Source organism: Pristiophorus japonicus, chromosome 5, assembly GCF_044704955.1.
Source record: "Pristiophorus japonicus isolate sPriJap1 chromosome 5, sPriJap1.hap1, whole genome shotgun sequence".
NCBI classification, from domain to species: Eukaryota; Metazoa; Chordata; class Chondrichthyes; family Pristiophoridae; genus Pristiophorus; species Pristiophorus japonicus.
Window position 1 is genome coordinate 187,223,282 of NC_091981.1, and position 22,932 is coordinate 187,246,213.

Sequence of the window (22,932 nt, forward strand, 5' to 3'; positions counted from 1 at the left end):
GAGATTGGTGTGCAAAATTAAAGCACATGGTATTGGGGGTAATGTAATGACATGGATAGAGAACTGGTATGCAGGCAGGAAGCAGAGAGTCGGGATAAATGGGTCCTTTTCAGAATGGCAGGCAGTGACTAGTGGGATGCCGCAGGGCTCAGTGCTGGGACCCCAGCTATTTACAATATACATTAATGATTTGGATGAGGGAATTGAGTGTAATAACTCCAAGTTTGCAGATGACACTAAGCTGAGTGGCGGTGTGAGCTGTGAGGAGGACAATAAAAGGCTGCAGGGTGACTTGGACAGGTTAGGTGAGTGGGCAAACGAGTGGCAGATGCAGTATAATGTGGATAAATGGGAGGTTATCCACTTTAGGGGCAAAAACACGAAGGCAGAATATTATCTGAATGGCGGCAGATGAGGAAAAGGGGAGGTGCAACGAGACCTGGGTGTCATGGTACATCAGTCATTGAAGGTTGGCATGCAGGTACAACAGGTGGTGAAGAAGGCAAATGGTATGTTGGCCTTCATAGCTGGGGAATTGAATATAGGAGCAGGGAGGTCTTACTGCAGTTGTACAGGGCCTTAGTGAGGCCTCACCTGGAATATTATGTTCAATTTTGGTCTCCTAGTCTGAGGAAGGACGTTCTTGCTATTGAGGGAGTGCAGCGAAGGTTCACCAGACTGATTCCCGGGATGGCAAGACTGATATATGAGGAAAGACTGGATCGACTGGGCCTTTATTCACTGGAGTTTAGAAGGATGAGAGGGGATCTCATAGAAACATATAAAATTCTGATTGGACGGGACAGATTAAATGCTGGAAGAATATTCCCGATGTTGGGGAAGTCCAGAACCAGGGGACACAGTCTAAGGATAATGGGTGAGCCATTTAGGACTAAGATGAAGAGAAACTTCTTCGCTCAGAGAGTTGTTAACCCTTGGAATTCCCTACTGCAGAGAATTGTTGATGCCAGTTCATTGGATATATTCAAGAGGGAGTTAGATATGGCCCTTACGGCTCAAGGGATCATGGGGTATGGAGAGAAAGCAGGAAAGGGGTACTGAGGTGAATGATCAGCCATGATCCTATTAAATGGTGGTGCAGGCTCGAAGGGCCGAATGGCCTACTCTAGCACCTATTTTCTATGTTTCATGCCGCGCTCGGTTGAAAAAACATTTACGGCAAATGCACAGGAGACCAATTCCGGCCCCATTGTATATTGTACCCCAAAACAAATTTAAATATTTAAATGACAATGTACTGTGCATATGGCCATGGGGACAGTATACCCACTTTGCAAACATTTATAGTTGAGCACAATTCTTTTTTGATGTGCACTTGCAATTATATAGAAAACTTGAGGCCTTATCTTTTACATGGGATTCGAACAGCCCTGAGAGGCTCTCAAAGTGTTATTGTAGCTGAGGTTCTTTATGTTGTAAGTATATAAAGGGAATGATTCTGTGTGTAAGAATGTGTTCATGTAGCATAACATAAAATTGCTAGAGTGTGTTCAAACTTCTCCGAGAACTGCATTTGAGTGTCAGCAATTACTTAGGAGCATTGGAACAGGAGTAGGTCATTCAGCCCTTCGAACCTCCTCCACCATTCAATTAGATCATGGACGATCTCTACCTCAACTCCATTTACTTGTCTCTGTTCATATCACTTGACATCCTTAGCTAACAAAAATCTGTCGATCTCAGCCGTGAAAATTTCAATTGATCCAGCATTCACAGCTTTTTGGGGGAGTGAGTTCCAGATTTCCATTCTCCTTTGTGTGAAAAAGTGCTTCCTGAATTCACTTTTAAACGGCTCCAATTTATGCTCTCTTGTTCTGGATTCCCTCACTGGAGAAGATAGTTTTCTGCGTCTACCCTATCAAATCTCTGTCATTTTAAATACCTCAATTAGATCACCCCTTAACCTTCTAAACTCAAGGAGATACGAGCCAAGTTTATGCAACCTGTCCTCATAATGGGCCCACTTTTCCCCAACCCCTTTTTTCGGCGCACTTATCCTAAATGTGCCGACTTTGCGCGCTGGAAACAGCGCCGAAAAAAAGTGGCCCCATTCTGCCGAGTCTCCGGTGTCCCAGCCTGGCATAGATAGTGACATGGGAGGCGGAGCAACAGCTCAGCGCAGAAAACACTGCCGGCAGCTGCACGAATGTGCAGTGGCGTCTGCGCGTATGCTCCTCGCCCTCCTAGCATGTTCTGCGGGCTGTGAGCAGGACCCAATGCTCGCAGCCTCTATCCCCGGCCGAGTGGCTTCCCGCACCGGCTGACCGGCCCGCTGACTTCCTGGGCCGAGGTAGGACTTGAGTTTTATTTTTTATTTATTGATGATTGTGCTCAGAGAGTTGTTAACCTGTGGAATTCCTTACCGCAGAGAGTTGTTGATGCCAGTTCATTGGATATATTTAAGAGGGAGTTAGATATGGCCCTTACGGCTAAAGGGATCAAGGGGTATGGAGAGAAAGCAGGAAAGGGGTACTGAGGTGAATGATCAGCCATGATCTTATTGAATGGTGGTGCAGGCTCGAAGGGCTGAATGGCCTACTCCTGCACCTATTTTCTATGTCTCTATGTTTATGAAGGAGGCTTTAAGGGTGTCCTTGAAACGTTTCCTCTGCCCACCTGGGGCTTGCTTGCCGTGTAGGTGTTCCAAGTAAAGTGCTTACTTAAGGAGTCTCATGTCGGGCATGCAGACGATGTAGTCCACCCAACGGAGCTGGTCGAGTGTGGTCAATGCTTCGATGCTGGGGATGTTGGCCTGGGTGAGAACACTGACGTTGCTGCATCTATCCTCCCAGTGGATTTGCAGGATCTTGCAGAGGCATCACTAGTGGTACTTCTCCAGCGCGATAAGATGTCTGCTTTTTATGGTCCATGTCTCTGAGCCACATAGGAGGGTGGATATCACTACTGCCCTGTAGACTGTAAGCTTGGTGCCAGTTTTGAGGTCCTGGTCTTCAAACACTCTCTTAGGCGATCGAAGGCTGCACTGGCACACTGGAGGCGGTGTTGGACCTCATCATTGATGTTAGCCCTTGCTGATAGTAGGCTCCCGAGGTATGGAAAAACTCTTATCTCTCGTCCCATCTCAGTGACGGTGCAGCGTGGTAAATTTAGTATATGCTCAGCCTGCACCATCTAAATTCATCTCCCTAGCTTTTGATGAGAACAGGTTGGAAACTTACAGCTGTAGTGTTGTCCGCAACTGCTAGTGAGGCTCCGTGCTGGGAGTGAGTCTTGCAAAACGAACCCTGCAAAGCAAATTCGTCTAATATTTGTTTTAAATGGTGTATATAAGGAAATTTAATATGGGATTCTGTTCACTCCTACAGGGTAATTTTTTTGATGAGTTCCAGATTGAAGGAGTATCAGCAGAGTATAACGAAATTTATCTGGAACTAACACCTGAAAATCTCTCAAGATCCTTGAAAACAGCTCATAATGCCAAAGCTGTGAAAATAAAACTGACTATGAAGCATTGTCCATGTCTCACCATTGCTGTAGAACTGGTAAGTACATCAACATTTTGTAGTGCTGGCAGATTTCATCAGGTGACACTGTTGTGTCATTTATTGAATAAATTGCTATGCTATAAGTAAGAACATTGTTCCATCCTGCATTCCTAATGGATTACTAAGATGAATCCTCTTACTTTACTAAATCTGGATTTAGTTTACTTTTCAAGTTCTTTGATGATTCTTACAGCTTTGTGTGTTATTCTCAGTGAAGCTCTTCTTGTGACCTTTGTTAATGTTTTATGTGAGTAGCTTGGTGCCATGCATGCATGGATTGGGGCTACACGAAATTCCCGGAACTACCATATCCTCAGTGACTAGTCGCGGAATCACTAATATCTCATCATTCGGGCTCATTGGGCCTCGGAAACAACACTACTACAGGTTCGACCTCCAAAATCCGGAATCCAGAATGTTACAGAATCCGGACACCGGGCCGATCCGTGGCGGGGTCGTCCGAAAACCGGAAAATGTTCCGATATCCGGACTCCCCCCGCCTCGGCGAACCAACTTCCTCCTGCCCCGACTTCCGACCGCTCCGAATTTGCGGGGCCCGACCAGGCCCCCGGCCCGACTTCGCCCTGGCTCCCCTCCCTCCCCTTTACCTCAGCTGCCCAACCCCACCTACCTCGGGCCAGACAAGGAACTCCTCCATGGCGGCGGGGCCCCGCCCGAACACTTCCTCAGCAGCGGGTCCCGCCCGCTCAGGTTCTCGGCAGCGGGGCCCCGCCCGAACATCTCGGCAGCGGGGCCCTGCCCGCTCAGGTCCTCGGCAGCGGGGCCCCGCCCGAACATCTCGGCAGCGGGGCCCTGCCCGAACATCTCGGCAGCGGGGCCCTGCCCGAACAACTCCACGGCGGCGGGGCCCCGCCCGAACATCTCGGCAGCGGGGCCCCGCCCGAACATCTCGGCAGCGGGGCCCCGCCCGAACATCTCGGCAGCGGGGCCCCGCCCGAACATCTCGGCAGCGGGGCCCCGCCCGAACATCTCGGCAGCGGGGCCCCGCCCGAACATCTCGGCAGCGGGGCCCCGCCCGAACATCTCGGCAGCGGGGCCCTGCCCGAACATCTCGGCAGCGGGGCCCTGCCCGAAGAACTCCATGGCGGCGGGGCCCTGCCCGAAGAACTCCATGGCGGCGGGGCCCCGCCCGAACATCTCGGCAGCGGGGCCCCGCCCGAACATCTCGGCAGCGGGGCCCCGCCCGGACATCTCGGCAGCGGGGCCCTGCCCGAACAACTCCACGGCGGCGGGGCCCCGCCCGAACATCACGGCAGCGGGGCCCTGCCCGAACAACTCCACGGCGGCGGGGCCCCGCCCGAACATCTCGGCAGCGGGGCCCCGCCCGAACATCTCGGCAGCGGGGCCCTGCCCGGACATCTCGGCAGCGGGGCCCTGCCCTAACAACTCCACGGCGGCGGGGCCCCGCCCGAACATCTCGGCAGCGGGGCCCCGCCCGAACATCTCGGCAGCGGGGCCCCGCCCGAACATCTCGGTAGCGGGGCCCTGCCCGAACAACTCCACGGCAGCGGGGCCCCGCCCGAACATCTCGGCAGCGGGGCCCTGCCCGAACATCTCGGCAGCGGGGCCCTGCCCGCTCAGGTCCTCGGCAGCGGGGCCCCGCCCGAACATCTCGGCAGCGGGGCCCTGCCCGAACATCTCGGCAGCGGGGCCCTGCCCGAACAACTCCACGGCGGCGGGGCCCCGCCCGAACATCTCGGCAGCGGGGCCCCGCCCGAACATCTCGGCAGCGGGGCCCCGCCCGAACATCTCGGCAGCGGGGCCCCGCCCGAACATCTCGGCAGCGGGGCCCCGCCCGAACATCTCGGCAGCGGGGCCCCGCCCGAACATCTCGGCAGCGGGGCCCCGCCCGAACATCTCGGCAGCGGGGCCCTGCCCGAACATCTCGGCAGCGGGGCCCTGCCCGAAGAACTCCATGGCGGCGGGGCCCTGCCCGAAGAACTCCATGGCGGCGGGGCCCCGCCCGAACATCTCGGCAGCGGGGCCCCGCCCGAACATCTCGGCAGCGGGGCCCCGCCCGGACATCTCGGCAGCGGGGCCCTGCCCGAACAACTCCACGGCGGCGGGGCCCCGCCCGAACATCACGGCAGCGGGGCCCTGCCCGAACAACTCCACGGCGGCGGGGCCCCGCCCGAACATCTCGGCAGCGGGGCCCCGCCCGAACATCTCGGCAGCGGGGCCCTGCCCGGACATCTCGGCAGCGGGGCCCTGCCCTAACAACTCCACGGCGGCGGGGCCCCGCCCGAACATCTCGGCAGCGGGGCCCCGCCCGAACATCTCGGCAGCGGGGCCCCGCCCGAACATCTCGGTAGCGGGGCCCTGCCCGAACAACTCCACGGCAGCGGGGCCCCGCCCGAACATCTCGGCAGCGGGGCCCTGCCCGAACATCTCGGCAGCGGGGCCCTGCCCGAACAACTCCATGGCGGCGGGGCCCCGCCCGAACATCTCGGCAGCGGGGCCCTGCCCGGACATTTCGGCAGCGGGGCCCTGCCCGAACAACTCCACGGCGGCGGGGCCCCGCCCGAACATCTCGGCAGCGGGGCCCCGCCCGAACATCTCGGCAGCGGGGCCCCGCCCGAACATCTCGGCAGCGGGGCCCTGACCGAACATCTCGGCAGCGGGGCCCTGCCCGAAGAACTCCATGGCGGCGGGGCCCTGCCCGAACAACTCCACGGCGGCGGGGCCCCACCCGAACATCTCGGCAGCGGGGCCCCGCCCGAACAACTCCACGGCGGCGAGGCCCCACCCGGCGACCTGAACAGCTCATCGACGAGCACACCCTCTCTCTTTCCCCCCCCCCACAACTCCATCCCTTCTGACATTCCGAAATCCGGAAATACCCAAACCTGGGCTCGGGTGTTTCCGGATTCATGATGTCAGAAAGACGTTCCAAAATCCGGCAACACGGAAAGTCTCCAATGGCCTCGGTCCCGAGGGTTCCGGATTCGGGACGCTGCACCTGTATATTTAACGAGTAAATGCTGCATTAAATAACACACAATACTGAAGATTTGATTATGTTCAATTTACACTTTGGGCAGCATAATTTAATTTTATTTCCTTTTTAAGGATCTCCGTGTTTGCGAGCAGAAATGTTGAGTATCAGTGCATTGGACAGAATAAAATCTTAGCGTGTAGTTTCTGTCAGACATTAATAGAACGTGGCCTGCTGAATCAGTGCATTATGTACTGTAACATTTCTGCTGGACATGAGAGGAAAGAAAGCAGAGAGAACAAAGAGGAACAGAAACATACAGAGAGAAAATATAAAATAGATAGTGACGGAAGAGAGAAGGACCTAGAAAGAGCAAGTACATTGCATGCAGAAGAGATGGGCCAGAGGGAAGGTTTGGTTCAAAGGAAGAATGAGATTAGAAGTGTAGAGACCAGAGATGCAGATAAAATAAAAGAAGGGTCCAGCGAGAATGAGGAACTGAAAGAAATTAGTATTAGTAAAAAAATAGTACTGGAGAAATTAATGGGACTAAAAGCCGATAAATCCCTTGGACCTGATGGCCTACATGCTGGGGTTCTGAAAGAGGTGCCTATAGAAATAATGGATGCATTGGTTGTCATCTTCCAAAATTCCATAGATTCTACAGCGCTTCCCACAGATTAGAAGATACTAATGTAACCCCGTTATTTATGAAAGGAGGAAGAGAGAAAACTGGGAACTACAGACCAGTTAGCCTGACATCAGTAGTAGGGAAAATGCTAGAATCTATTATTCAGGAAGTGATAACAGGGCACTTAGAAAATAATAATTGAATTGGGCAGAGTCAACATGGATTTATGAAAGGGAAACCACGTTTGACAAATCTAGAGTTTTTTGAGGTTGTAACTAGCAGAATAGGTAAGATGGGACCACTGGATGTGGTGTATTTGGATTTTCAGAAGGCATTCGAGAAGTTAGTGAACAAAATTAGGGCTCATGGAATTGGGGGTAATAACCCCAGAGGCTTATGGAAGTTCAGTCTTTGAGTATGTTCAAGACAGAGATCAATAGATTTTTGGATATTAAAGGAATCAAGGGATATGGGGACAGTGCAGGACAGTCGAGTTGAGGTAGAAGATCAGCCATGATCTCAATGGGTCTGAAATTGCGGCCTCACTGGGTCTGTATGGAGTGTGTACGGGGATTCATCTCAAAAGCTGGTTTTCCGATCTGTCAAGTTCAGGCTTGACAGATCCTCCGCATCTTCGGGAGAAGCACATTCACATGGGCAAGATTGCACTATTTGTCCATATCTTGCCCAGCGAATGTCCTTCAATCGCTTGCGCCTGGTAAAAGCAGGTGCATAGCCTACTTTTACCAGCATAAGAGTTTTAAAACATAAAAAACATATAAAAATAACATTTAACAACACATTTTTATGTTTAAAAACCCTGCCCACTAAGGTAAGTTTATTTTAAACCCTAATTACAACACTTAAAAAAAAAATTATTTTTTTCTAACATATTTAATTAACTTTAATTTAAATTAATATAAATATGTGAGGTGTTTTTTAATATTTTATTTGTGTTGGGTGGGGGTTCTCATTCATAATGAGAACTCCTACTGACGGAGTTCCCATTATTATGAATGAGAATACTGTACCTTTTATTGGCTGTCCAGTGCCCCGTGACTCCAACTTCTCCCTCCGCATCTCCAAGACGTGAACATGCTCCGATGCGCAGGAAGAGGAGGCCTCCGACCGGGATCGCTGGAGGGAGCAGGAGCAAAAGGTAGGTGCAGATCTTTTTCCTTATTTTCAGGTCAGCGCCCATGGGAAGCCCAGAACCGGGATTTCAGGCCCATTGAATGGTGGAGCAGGCTCGAGGGGCCGAATGGCCTACTCCTGCTCCTAATTCTTATGTTATGTTCTAATAAGTGTGTTTATTAAGGACATTAAGATAAAGAAAAGGGGAGACAGATTGGAAAGCAATGAAGCTAGAAAGGAAGACCTGGGATTACAGAATGGGATCAAAGAAAAGAAACAGTCACAAAAAGAGAGACGCACTGAGAGATGAACAATGGTATTTTAAATAAGCATTATAATCTTGGAATTAAGTCAAGTCCGATTTGTCAGTGCACTCCTCCCACTAGCACTGCAATCGAAGTGTGCATTGTTTCATAAAATAGTGAATAAAAATAAAACTTAAAAATTTTCAATTGTAGAATTGCAGACACAAACTATCGGCGGTTTCACAATTATACAGAAGTGCTGGTCCTACAATTTGTTGGAAAAGTTAGACATATCTTGCTTCCTGTTCTTGCAGCCGTCCCTCTCCAGCCACAGTCGCATTGTTACACATGACATTCCTGTCAGCATCATCCCCAGAAAGCTTTGGAATGATTTTGAAGAACCCAGTGTTCCTGATTTTGATGTAAGTTTTCAGTGAGTTTCACTTTGTGTTGGTTTTGTTCATGTAATGGAAATATACTTAAATTTCTCCTAAATTTATTTAATCTACATAATAAATCACACTTGTACTAGTGCTAGAAGGGACTTCAGTACTGGGTTTGGCTTTGGTTTAGCTATAAGTTCCCATGGCGGGGATTATTTGCACATATATCTAGAGGTTTTCATCGCATACTTCCTAATTTGATGATTTACTCCATTTTCCCCCAAAAAGTACACATACCATGTCTGTTCCAGTGGTTATTCATATTATACCAGACATCCTTGAAATAGCAGAGTACTCATCAGTACAAATTATATTTGAGGAGGTATGTTGTATGATATTGTACTTCGCTGAATATTTTAAGATCATAGGAACAGGAGTAGACCATTCAGTCCCTCAAGCCTGTTTCACCATTCAATTAGGTCATGGCTGATCTGTACCTCAACCCCATTTACCTGCCTTTGCTCCATATGCTTTTACTTGAAAGTCTCAAGAAGCTTGGACTTGATATATTTGCCCAGTGCAGTGATTCTGAGCTGAAGGCAGATCTTGCAGTTCGAGCATGTTGAGTGTGAACTGTTTCCCAGGCTGCATCAGCAGTATTTAAGCTAACCGAATAATAGAAACATAGAAAATAGGTGCAGGAGTAGGCTATTCAGCCCTTCGAGCCTGCACCACCATTCAATGAGTTCATGGCTGAACATGCAACTTCAGTACCCCATTACTGCTTTCTCGCCATCCCCCTAGTAGTAAGGATCTAACTCCTTTTTGAATATATTTAGTGAATTGGCCTCAACAACTTTCTGTGGTCGAGAATTCCACAGATTCACCACTCTCTGGATGAAGAAGTTTCTCCTCATCTCGGTCCTCAATGGCTTAGACTGTGACCCCTGGTTCTGGACTTCTCCACCATTGGGAACATTCTTCCTGCATCTAACCTGTCTAAACCCGTCAGAATTTTAAACGCTTCTGTGAGATCCCCTCTTATTCTTCTGAACTCCAGTGAATACAAGCCCAGTTGATCCAGTCTTTCTTGATATATCAGTCCCGCCATCCCGGGAATCAGCCTGGTGAACCTTCGCTGCACTCCCTCAATAGCAAGAATGTCCTTCCTCAAGTTAGGAGACCAAAACTGTACACAATACTCCAGGTGTGGCCTCACCAAGGCCCTGTACAACTGTAGTAACCCTCCCTGCCCCTGTACTCAAATCCCCTCGCTATGAAGGCCAACATGCCATTTGCTTTCTTAACCGCCTGCTGTACCTGCATGCCAACCTTCAATGACTGATGTACCATGACACCCAGGTCTCGTTGCACCTCCCCTTTTCCTAATCTGTCACCATTCAGACAATTGTCTCTCTGTTTTTACCACCAAAGTGGATAATTTCACATTTATCCACATTATAGTTCATCTGCCATGCATTTGCCCACTCACCTAACCTATCCAAGTCAAATCTGCAGCCTCATAGCATCCTCCTCGCAGCTCACACTGCCACCCAACTTAGTGTCATCCGCAAATTTAGAGATGCTACATTTAATCCCCTCGTCTAAATCATTAATGTACAATGTAAACAGCTGGGGCCCCAGCACAGAACCTTGCGGTACCCCACTAGTCACTGCTGTCTGCCATTCTGAAAAGTACCCATTTACTCCTACTCCTTGCTTCCTGTCTGCCAACCAGTTCTCAATCCACGTCAGCACACTACCCCCAATCCCACGTGCTTTAACTTTGCACATTAATCTCTTGTGTGAGACCTTGTCGAAAGCCTTCTGAAAGTCCAAATACACCACATCAACTGGTTCTCCCTTGTCCACTCTACTGGAAACATCCTCAAAAAATTCCAGAAGATTTGTCAAGCATGATTTCCCTTTCACAAATCCATGCTGACTTGGACCTATCATGTCACCTCTTTCCAAATGCGCTGCTATGACATCCTTAATAATTGATTCCATCATTTTACCCACTACCGATGTCAGGCTGACCGGTCTATAATTCCCTGTTTTCTCTCTCCCTCATTTTTTTAAAAGTGGGGTTACATTGGCTACCCTCCACTCGATAGGAACTGATCCAGAGTCTATGGAATGTTGGAAAATGACTGTCAATGCATCCGCTATTTCCAAGGCCACCTCCTTAAGTACTCTGGGATGCAGACCATCAGGCCTTGGGGATTTATCTGCCTTCAATCCCATCAATTTCCCCAACACAATTTCCCGACTAATCAGGATTTCCCTCAGTTCCTCCTTCTTACTAGACCCTCTGACCCCTTTTATATCCGGAAGGTTGTTTGTGTCCTCCTTAGTGAATACCGAACCAAAGTACTTGTTCAATTGGTCTGCCATTTCTTTGTTCCCCATTATGACTTCCTCTGATTCTGACTGCAGGGGACCTACGTTTGTCTTTACTAACCTTTTTCTCTTTACATATCTATAGAAGCTTTTGCAGTCCGTCTTAATATTCCCTGCAAGCTTCCTCTCGTACTCTATTTTCCCTGCCCTAATTAAACCCTTTGTCCTCCTCTGCTGAGTTCTAAATTGCTCCCAGTCCCCGGGTTCGCTGCTATTTCTGGCCAATTCGTATGCCGCTTCCTTGGCTTTAATACTATCCCTGATCTCCCTTCATAGCCACGGTTGAGCCACCTTCCCTTTTTTATTTTTACGCCAGACAGGGATGTACAATTGTTGTAGTTCATATATGCGGTCTCTAAATGTTTGCCATTGCCCATCCACTGTCAGCCCCTTAAGTATCATTCGCCAATCTATCCTAGCCAATTCACGCCTCATACCTTCAAAGTTACCCTTCTTTAAGTCCTGGACCATGGTCTCTGAATTAACTGTTTCATTCTCCATCCTAATGTAGAATTCCACCATATTATGGTCACTCTTCGCCAAGGGGCCTCGCACAACGAGATTGCTAATTAATCCTCTCTCATTACACGACACCCAGTCTAAGATGGCCTCCCCCTTAGTTGGTTCCTCGACATATTGGTCTCGAAAACCATCCCTTATGCACTCCAGGAAATCCTCCTCCACCGTATTGCTTCCAGTTTGGTTATCTATATGCATATTAAAGTCACCCATGATAACTGCTGCACCTTTATTGCATGCTCCCCTAATTTCCTGTTTGATGCCCTCCCCAACATCACTACTACTGTTTGGAGGTCTGTACACAACTCCCACGAACATTTTTTGCCCTTTGGTGTTCTGTAGCTCTACCCATACAGATTCCACATCATCCAAGCTCATGTCCTTCCTAACTATTGCATTAATCTCCTCTTTAACCAGCAATGCTACCCCACCTCCTTTTCCTTTTATTCTATCCTTCCTGAATGTTGAATACCCATGGATGTTGAGTTCCCAGCCCTGATCATCCTGGAGCCGCGTCTCTGTAATTCCAATCACATCATATTTGTTAACATCTATTTGCACAGTTAATTCATCCCCCTTATTACAGATACTCCTTGCATTAAGACACAAAGCCTTTAGGCTTGTTTTTTTAACACCCTTTGTCCTTTTAGAATTATGATGGTATGCTTCTTAGTCAGGAACAAAATCAATTTGATTGTTTTCCATAAAATTTTAAGGAACACGAGAGGGTGAACTTCAAAAGCTTTATTCAGATAAAATTTACTTTGCATTTTTTTTTAGAATTGTGAGAGAGCAAGACACTAAGGCCGAGAAATTGGTCTTGGGCGGCCAGGCACTGCATATAATGGGCGACCGATCCATTTTGCACCACCCCCGAGCAGAATTTCTAGGCTCTAGTATATTCCATTAAAAAAGGATATTACGAGTAATTTTAGACTGTTGTGGATTTTTTTTAAATGGTTAGGAAAAAATTAATATTGAATAAGAGGGTCTCTAAGGACTATAAGAATAATAATGAAAAGACTCAACGAGAATATGAGAAAATAAGACGAGGTTAAGAGCAGGATAAGGAAAGTTAAGATAAGACGAGGAAAACAATACTAAATGCATCAAAAGGAATCCTGAAGTATTTTCCAAATAGATCAGTAAAAAGGGAATTGTTAAAAGCATAGTGGGACCCGTGAGAGGAGAGTCTTGTCAACTTATAGATGATAGATAAAAAATGGCAGATGTATTTCATATGTACTTCATAAGTACTTACATAAAACCTTAATAGACCTCAGATGGTGTACTGTGTGCAGTTTTGGGCTTCACATGAGAGGATATTGAGGTTTGAGAAGTTACAACACAGATTCACTAAGATGGTGCCTGGTATGAGGAAATACTAATACAGGTGCAGCATTGAAAATCCAGAATATTCTAGAATCTGGAATGTTCTGGACTCCAGACCGATCGGTGGCAGGATCATTCGGTATCCGTAAAATGTTCTGGAATCCGGACCCGCCGATCTCAGGGCCCCGATGCTACCTGACCTTGGGCCTCGACTCCACTTGCCGCGCCCCGCTCGCCGCTGCTGCCTTTACCTCGGGGCCTTACTACTGGCCTGCCCGAACACCACCTTCACTACAGGGTCAGCCGACCCGAACAGCTCCTCCATGGCGGGGCCTGCCCGAACAGCATCTTCACTGGGCGGGGCCCGCCCGAACAGCACCTCCATGGCGGGGCCCATCCGACACTAATATGGCAGGGGATGGGAACCTATGCAGGGCGACAGAGGGAAGTAGAATGGGGGCAGAAGCAAAAGATAGAAAGAAGAAAAGTAAAAGTGGAGGACAGAAACCCAAGGCAAAAAACAAAAAGGACCACATTACAGCAGAATTCTAAAGGGGCAAAGTTTGCGTAAAAAGACAAGCCTGAAGGCTCTGTGCCTCAATGCGAGGAGTATACATAATAAGGTGGACAAATTAACTGCGCAGGCAGCAATGAATGAATATGATATAATTGGCATCACGGAGACATGGATCCAGGGTGACCAAGGCTGGGAACTCAACATCCAGGGGTATTCAACATTCAGGAAGGATAGACGGAAAGGAAAAGGAGGTGGGGTAGTATTGCTGGTTAAAGAGGAAATTAACACAATAGTAAGGAAGGACATTAGCTTGGATGATGTGGAATCTGTATGGGTGGAGCTACGGAATACCAAAGGGCAGAAAACGCTCGTGGGAGTTGTCTACAGACCACCAAACAGTAGTAGTGAGGTTGGGGACAGCATCAAACAAGAAATTAGGGATGCGTGCAATAAAGGTACAGCAGTTATCATGGGCGACTTTAATCTATATATAGATTGGACTAACCAAACTGATAGCAATAAGGTAGAGGAGGATTTCCTGGAGTGTATTAGGGATGGTTTTCTAGACCAATAAGTCGAGGAACCAACTAGAGGGCTGGCCATCCTAGACTGGGTGATGTGTAATGAGAAAGGACTAATTCGCAATCTTGTTGTGCGGGGCCCCTTGGGGAAGAGTGACCATAATATGGTAGAATTCTTTATTAAGATGGAGAGTGACACAGTTAATTCAGAGATTAGGGTCCTTAACTTGAGGAAAGGTAACTTTTATGGTATGAGACATGAATTGGCTAGAATAAACTGGCAAATGATACTTAAAGGGTTGACGGTGGATAGGCAATGGCAAACATTTAAAGATCACATGGATGAACTTCAACAATTGTACAGCCCTGTCTGGAGTAAAAATAAAACTGGGAAGGTGGCTCAACCGAGGCTAACAAGGGAAATTAAGGATAGTGTTAAATCTAAGGAAGAGGCATATAAATTGGCCAGAAAAAGCAACAAACCTGAGAACTGGGAGAAATTTAGAATCCAGCAGAGGAGGACAAAGTGTTTAATTGGGAGGGGGAAAATAGAGTATGAGAGGAAGCTTGCTGGGAACATAAAAACTGACTGCAAAAGCTTCTATACATATGTGAAGAGAAAAAGATTAGTGAAGACAAACGTAGGTCCTTTGCAGTCAGATTAAGGTGAATTTATAATGGGGAACAAAGAAATGGCAGACCACTTGAACAAATACTTTGGTTCACGAAGGAAGACACAAATAACCTTCTGAAAATACTAGAAGACCGAGGGTCTAGTGAGAAGGAGGAACTGAAGGAAATCCTTATTAGGCGGGAAATTATGTTGGGGAAATTGATGGGATTGAAGGCCGATAAATCCCCGAGGCCTGATAGTCTGCATCCCAGAGGTCTTAAGGAATTGCCCCTAGAAATAGTGGATGGATTGGTGATCGTTTTCCAACAGTCTATCGACTCTGGATCGATCCCTATGGACTGGAGGGTAGCTAATGTAACACCACTTTTTAAAAAAGAAGGGAGAGAGAAAACGGGTAATTATAGACCGGTTCGCCTGACATCAGTAGTGGGGATAATGTTGGAATCAATTATTAAAGATGAAATAGCAGCGCATTTCAAAAGCAGTGACAGGATTGGTCCAAGTCAGCATGGATTTATGAAAGGGAAATCATGCTTGAACATTTTTTTGGAATTTTTTGAGGATGTAACTAGTAGAGTGGACAAGGGAGAACCAATGGATGTGGTGTATTTGGACTTTCAAAAGGCTTTTGACAAGGTCCCACACAAGAGATTGGTGTGCAAAATTAAAGCACATGGTATTGGGGGCATTGTACGTACGTGGATAGAGAACTGGTTGGCAGACAGGAAGCAAAGAGTCGGGATGAACGGGTCCTTTTCAGACTGGCAGGCAGTGACTAGTGGGGTGCCGCAGGGCTCAGTGCTAGGACCCCAGCTATTTACTATATGCATCAATGATTGGATGAAAGAATTGAGTGTAATATCTCCAAGTTTGCAGATGACACTAAGCTGGGTGGTGGTGTGAGCTGTGAGGAGAATGCTAAGAGGCTGCAGGGTGACTTGGACAGGTTAGGTGAGTGAGCAAATGCATGGCAGATGCAGTATAATGTGGATAAATGTGAGGTTATCCACTGGTGGCAAAAACACAAAGACAGAATATTATCTGAATGGCGGCAGATTAGGAAAAGGGGAGGTGCAACCGAGACCTACGTGTCATGGTACATCAGTCATTGAAAGTTGGCATGCAGATACAGCAGGCGGTGAAGAAGGCAAATGGTATGTTGGCCTTCATAGCTAGGGGATTTGAGTATAGGAGCAGGGAGGTCTTACTGCATTTGTACAGGTCCTTGGTGAGGCCTTACCTGGAATATTGTGTTTAGTTTTGGTCTCCTAATCTGAGGAAGGACGTTCTTGCTATTGAGGGAGTGCAGCGAAAGTTCACCAGACTGATTCCCGGGATGGCAGGACTGACATATGAGGAGAGACTGGATTGACTGGGCCTGTATTCACTGGGGTTTAGAAGGATGAGAGGGGATAGAAACATAGAAAATAGGTGCAGGAGTAGGCCATTCGGCCCTTCGAGCCTGCACCGCCATTCAATGAGTTCATGGCTGAACATGCAACTTCAGTACCCCATTCCTGCTTTCTCACCATACCCCTTGATCCCCCTAGTAGTAAGGACTATATCTAACTCCTTTTTGAATATATTTAGTGAATTGACCTCAACAACTTTCTGTGGTAGAGAATTCCACAGGTTCACCACTCTCTGCGTGAAGAAGTTTCTCCTCATCTCGGTCCTAAATGGCTTACCCCTTATCCTTAGACTGTGACCCCTGGTTCTGGACTTCCCCAACATTGGGAACATTCTTCCTGCATCTAAACTGTCTAAACCTGTCAGAATTTTAAACGTTTCTATGAGATCCCCTCTCATTCTTCTGAACTCCAGTGAGTACAAGCCCAGTTGATCAAGTCTTTCTTGATATGTCAGTCCCGCTATCCCGGGAATCAGTCTGGTGAACCTTCGCTGCACTCCCTCAATAGCAAGAATGTCATTCCTCAAGTTAAGAGACCAAAACTGTACACAATACTCCAGGTGTGGCCTCACCAAGGCCCTGTACAACTGTAGTAACACCTCCCTGCCCCTGTACTCAAATCCCCTCGCTATGAAGGCCAACATGCCATTTGCTTTCTTAACCGCCTGCTGTACCTGCATGCCAACCTTCAATGACTGATGTAGCATGACATCCAGGTCTCATTGCACCTCCCCTTTTCCTAATCTGTTACACACATTCAGAGACGATCAACTGGTAATGGACCTTTTGTTTCAAACAATGGCTCATATTGGAGGTGTGGAGACAAACACACAGCCAGAGCTTGCAGGTATCAGCAATATACCTGCAGAAACTGCAACGTCAGCGGTCACTTGGCACGTATGTGCAGGAAGCCTGCGGCCAGGTTGATATACGAGGAGGACGGGGACGATGTAAGCCCTACGAGGCCAAACGGACACTGGGGGAACTCGCTGGAAGCTGAAGTTCAGCGAGTTCATGTGGAGCACATATACAGTTCATACACCAGGACGCCACCGATAATGATGAAAGTGCTCCTCAATGGCATCCCAGTATCAATGGAGCTAGACACAGGGGCCAGCCAGTCCCTGATGAGTATCAAACAGTTCGACAAGATAGAATCAGTGTAAAAGGTATAGAGGCCACAGAATTCTTAAAATGCATTCAGGAGAACTTTTTTAGCCAGTAAATAGCAAGCCCAATAAGAGGGGGGCAATTCTGGACTTAGTTTGAGAGAATTAAGTTGGGCAGGTGGAAGGGATATCAGTGGGAGTACATTTTGGTGGTAGCGATCATAATTCAGTTAGATTTAGCGTAGTTGTGGAAAAGGACAAAGATAGACCGGGAGTAAAAGTTCTCAATTGGGGAAAGGCCAATTTTACTAAGCGGAGATGTATTTAGTAAAGCTGGACTAGAAACAGCTACTTGAAGGTAAACCAGTGTCAGGGCAGTGGGAGGCATTCGAGGAGGAGAGTGAGGGTTCAGAGCAAATATGTTTCCACAAAGAGAAAGAGTGGGACTCCCAAATCTTGAGATCCCTGGATGTCAAGGGGTATACAGGGTAGGATAAGGAAAAAAAGGGAAGCTTATGTAGATACAGAGAGCTAAATACTACAGAAAGCCTAGAGGAGTATAGAAAGTGCAGGGGTAAAATTAAAAAGGAAATTAGGAAAGCAAAAAGAGGGCATGAAAAAAATCAAGGAAACCCAACGATGTTTTATAAATACATAAAGAGAAAGAGGATAACTAAAGAAAGAATAGGGCCTATTCTGTGTGTGGAGACAGAAGATGTGTGTATGGTTCTTAATGAATACTTTGTGTCTGTCTTCACAAAAGAGAGGGTCAATGTAAACATAGTTAAGGAGGAGGAGTGTGAAATATTAGATGAGATAAACAGCGTGAGAGAGGAAATATTAAGAGGTTAGCATCTTTGAAAGTAGATAAATCGCCTGGCCCGGATGAAATATATCTCAGACAGTTAAGACCATAGGTTTGAATTGAAACTAACGGTATAAGAAGGGGACCCCAGCTGTGCTTCAGGGTAGAAGATTTGTGTCGAGTTCGCTGAATTCGGGGAGGCACTCAGAGGTGGAGACAGACCGAGAGGGCATGAGCCAGAGGGTGCAGACAACTCCTTCTTCGACCCAAGGTATAATGGGTAGTATAACTATTCATTATACCTTGTAAACTGCTGCTTAAGTTACAGTAATTGTATTGATCCTTGCTTGTGCTGAATAAAGTTTTAAATCACGGTTCCCAATACAGGTCAATATCGAATCATTTCGAATAGAGGTCCCAAAAATGGGATACTCCCATAACATTGTACATTTGTTTAAAAAGGGAGAAAGGGATAGACTGAGGAATTACAGAACAGTCAACCTAACCTGAGTGGTGGGCAAATTATTGGAAAAAAATTCTGAGGAACGGTATTAATCGTCATTTAGAAAGGCATGGATTAATCAAGGACAGTCAGCATGGATTTGTTAAGAGAGAGTTGTGTCAGATAGAAACATATAAAATTCTGACAGGACTGGACAGGTTAGATGCAGGAAGAATGTTCCCGATGTTGGGGAAGTCCAGAACCAGGGGACACAGTCTAAGGATAAGGGGTAAGTCATTTAGGACTGAGATAAGGAGAAACTTATTTACTCAGAGTTGTTAACCTGTGGAATTCTCTACGGCAGAGAGTTGTTGGTGCCAGTTCATTCGATATATTCAAGAGGGCGTTCGATATGGCCCTTACGACTAAATGGATCAAGGGATATGGAGAGAAAGCAGGAAAGGGGTACTGAGGTGAATGATCAGCCATGATCATATTGAATGGTGGTGCAGGCTCGAAGGGCCGAATGGCCTACTCCTGCACCTCTATGTTTCACTGGGCGGGGCCCGCCCGAACAGCACCTCCATGGCAGGGCCCGCCCGAACAGCATCCTCACTGGGCGGGGCCCACCCGAACAGCACCTTCACTGGGCGGGGCCCGCCCAAACAGCACCTCCATGGCAGAGCCCGCCCGAATAGCATCCTCACTGGGCGGGGCCCGCCCAAACAGCACCTCCATGGCAGAGCCCGCCTGAACAGCACCTTCACTGGGCGGGGCCCGCCCAAACAGCACCTCCATGGCAGAGCCCGCCCGAACAGCACCTTTACTGAGCGGGGCCCACCCGAACAACACCTTCACTGGGTGGCGCCCGCCCGAACAACACCTCCACTAGGCGGGGCCCAGCCGAACACGTCCTCGGCAGGGCCCCGACCCCCTCCCCCCCTCTCTTCAGCACCCCCCCTTTCTGATGTTCCAAAATCCGGAAATCCCTGAACCTGGACTCGCAAATTTCCGGATTTGTGGCGTCAGATAGATGATCGAAAGTCCGGAATCCGGAATGGCCTCGGTCCGAAGGTTTCCAGATTCTCAACACTGCACCTATACAAAGATTTGAAAAATTAAATGTTATGGTTAGAGCACTGCATATTTCAGTGCAATATGATAGAAGTCTTTAAAGTTATGAAAGGATGGGACAGGGTAGATAGAAATAGATTGTTTCCAATAGTTATGGGGTCTACGATGAGGGGCCATAGATAGAAGATTAAATGCAAGAGATCAAGGAAAGATGGGCTCGAATTTGGGAGGTGAGAACCAGTTCAAGGACTGAGGAGGAAAAGGCGTGATTGAAAATGGGATGGTATTTTGGAAGAACAGAGTGGTCAAGAATTTGTTTTTTGAGATGGTTTCGCCATTGTAGCTGAGAAGGGGGAAGCATTTACTCACATGGTGGCGAAGAAGGAAATGTTTGAAGAGATCACTTGGAAAGTTTTGGCAGACCCCTATCTCTGCCCTGCTCCTGTGCTGTTGGATCCATAACCTTCCCCCTCTATCATGAGAGACTCCAGGAATCCACCAGTGAGCCAGATCCTGTTTTCCATTCCCTTCCCAGTTCTGCCAAACCTCACATTCCTTGTCCATAGTTCTGCTAAATCCCAGGTCCCCATCCATCGTGATGTCTGATCAGAACATCCCCCACACATGCTGGAAAACCCCTGCAGCCCCTCCATTGTGCTGCACAACCAACAAATAGCAAAATACTTCTGTTATTTTTCCAGTAGTATTTTGAACTGATAGTTCTTCATGCGTGAGTGCTTTCAGAATATAGAATTCAAAGCTAACTAGAAACCAAGCTTATTTTAGCAGCTGATTTTTTTTTGCAGCATCAAAACAGTGCACCATATTGACTCGTCACATTTGTTTCCAAAAGTGATGTAATCTGCTTCATAGTTTTCAAGTTTTTCGTACTTATTGTATCTGAATAGAAAGTTATTTAACATAATTCAAACTACCGTTTATGTTTTCTACATTTATAAACCTACTTCTCTTGATTTTAAAGGTCAGTATTTATTTACCAGTACTGAAGATCATGAAGAGTGTTGTGGAAAGAATGAAGAATCTTTCTAACCATGTTGTAAGTTTGTATCTTAAATACTACATTAGTTAAGTTTACTTTTTTGTTTCTATTTTTTGAATTCAATGCCTTAATTGCTGACAATTTATTTATGGAGGACAGCATAAAATTATTGAAGTCTTCTATTTTCTTATAAATACACACAATTAATGTAAAGCATGCACTCCCATATTCCGCCATCAGGGAGCTCATCCCCTGAAGTCCCAAGGGCTCCCAGCATCTCTTGGGAGCACTGTATCTAAGCCGGCCCCTCAGTCCTGTTCCTCACTTTGGAGTGTCTTATTAAAGACTGAGGTCACTGTTACTTTAACCTCCCTGTGTGCAGCCTCATCTGTGTTAGGAACACAATAGATAGATTTTTGGGCACTAAGGGAATCACAGGATCGGGTGGAAAAGTGCACTTGATATAGAAGTTCAGCTATGATCATATTGAATGCCGGAGCAGGCTTGATGGGCTGAATGGCCTACTCCTGCTCCTACTTATGTTCTTATGAAGCTGTTCATATGTAAAACATGGCAATTATTGTGTCACATTTGTCTTGTATAGAATTGTTGACGAAAGATGTCAATAAAATAGTTTGAGTTACATAAATGTTTAGACAGTTTTTTGGCGTATTGCAAGAGTCACGCCCATTTTTTTTGGCCCTGACTACTCAAAAAAAAACTTGCAAGTTTCCCCGTTCTATTTTTTGAAATTGGCACCGCGCAGTCTGTCCTTTAACTTCGGGGTGGTGGCGGGGTGCGGTGGAGCCTGATGTCTGCGCCGGAAAAAAAGGAAGTTTTTTGGTGGCTGCTATGGGCGTGCAAGCCCACTACAGCGCCTGGTCTGCATTCAGCCATTTTTGAAGAGCCAGTTGTTTGTGAGAACTTTAATTCTCAGTGGAAAAATCGGAGCTGCAATATAATATGCAACGTGGCTCAAGGATCAAGAATTTCTCACAGGATGAAGTGGAGGCACTAGTTACTGTAATTGAGGCCAAATGGCACGAGCTGGACATCAGCAGAGCTCACATGAAGGTTTCAGCATAAGAAATGAGGAAATGCTGGAACCAACTTGCAGAACGTTACTGCGCAATGGTGACCACCCCGAGGTCTGGAGGCCAGTGCAAAAAGAAGTGGCAGGATCTTGGTCAAGTGGTTAGTGTAAGTAATATTTTCATTTATTCACTGGAATTGCAATTGTAAATGTGACCATCTGTATATGTCCCACCCAACAGAAAGACACCCTCTCCAAAAAGTTATATTTTTATCTTTGCAGAGGAAGGTGGCACACAACAAAGGGGAAAGAACTCGAACAGGAGGAGGCCCAGCAAATCTACACCCACTGACACCCTTGGAAGAGAGGGTCACTGCTTTGATGAGTCCTGCCTGGAGAAAAGCAACCAGCACTACACAAAGCTGGGCCCACACTCGAGGGTGAGCGTAATTCCTGCAAATTCCACAGCCTGGCTTTACTAAATGTCAAGTACTGCGCGGTGCAGGATTTCTGAATCTCTCTGGGCTTATATTTGACAGTGAGACGATTCGTTCAAAACAATTGAAGGGTTATTAAAAACATACACACATGCACATTAGCAGCGATCAGTTATCTTAAAAAGAGACACACATGCACATTACCAACAGTTGTCAATTATGTTATAACAGAGCTACAATGAGGTTATATTAACGAGTGATATACGTTACATCCCTTTTGCTGGCTGGTTTGGACACACGGCATGCTGATTTGGCTGGTCTTCAACCGGAGGTCTTTTGCTGTGTGTCCAGCAGGGAGAGAAGAGAGGGGAGAAAAGTTCTTGGCTTGCGTTTTTTATAGTCCATAAGGCCATTGTCCCCAGAAAGCCTCCCGTTTGGACTTTGGTTCCATGGCAGCTTCTTATTGGCTCTCCTCACACATGTGGCTGTCTGGTCTGACTCAGCCATCACTGATTAGTTTAAATGGCTTTCCAATACAAGAAAGTCATGCAGCAGCTCTGGGGGCTTTCATTTTGTTTCTTACAAAACTTAGCCCATGCTGGCAATCTGTGGGCTTCCATTTTATCCCTACACAAACAGGCCTTTCCGTATAATCGACACTTTTAACATTTATACATACACAGAATCAATTAATAAACACTTTTATTCTTACAACAGGCTAGCTCTGCTTCGGATCATGGGGATGCTTCCGTCGGCTACGCTTCGGTTGATGCAATGAGCTATCATTCATCGTGGTCCTTCAAATAAGCCTGCTGCCTG

General features: G+C 47.2%; 1 protein-coding gene across 1 annotated transcript in view; it reads left to right on the forward strand.

Annotated features, from left to right (window-relative positions):
* hus1 (HUS1 checkpoint clamp component) overlaps positions 1-22,932 on the forward strand; it is a 64,406-nt gene that overhangs the window by 18,937 nt on the left and 22,537 nt on the right. The window contains exons 3-5 of the mRNA XM_070880027.1: positions 3,348-3,524; positions 8,808-8,915; positions 20,626-20,700. Coding sequence (XP_070736128.1) covers positions 3,348-3,524; positions 8,808-8,915; positions 20,626-20,700 — 360 coding nt within the window. The remainder of the gene's footprint in view (positions 1-3,347; positions 3,525-8,807; positions 8,916-20,625; positions 20,701-22,932) is intronic.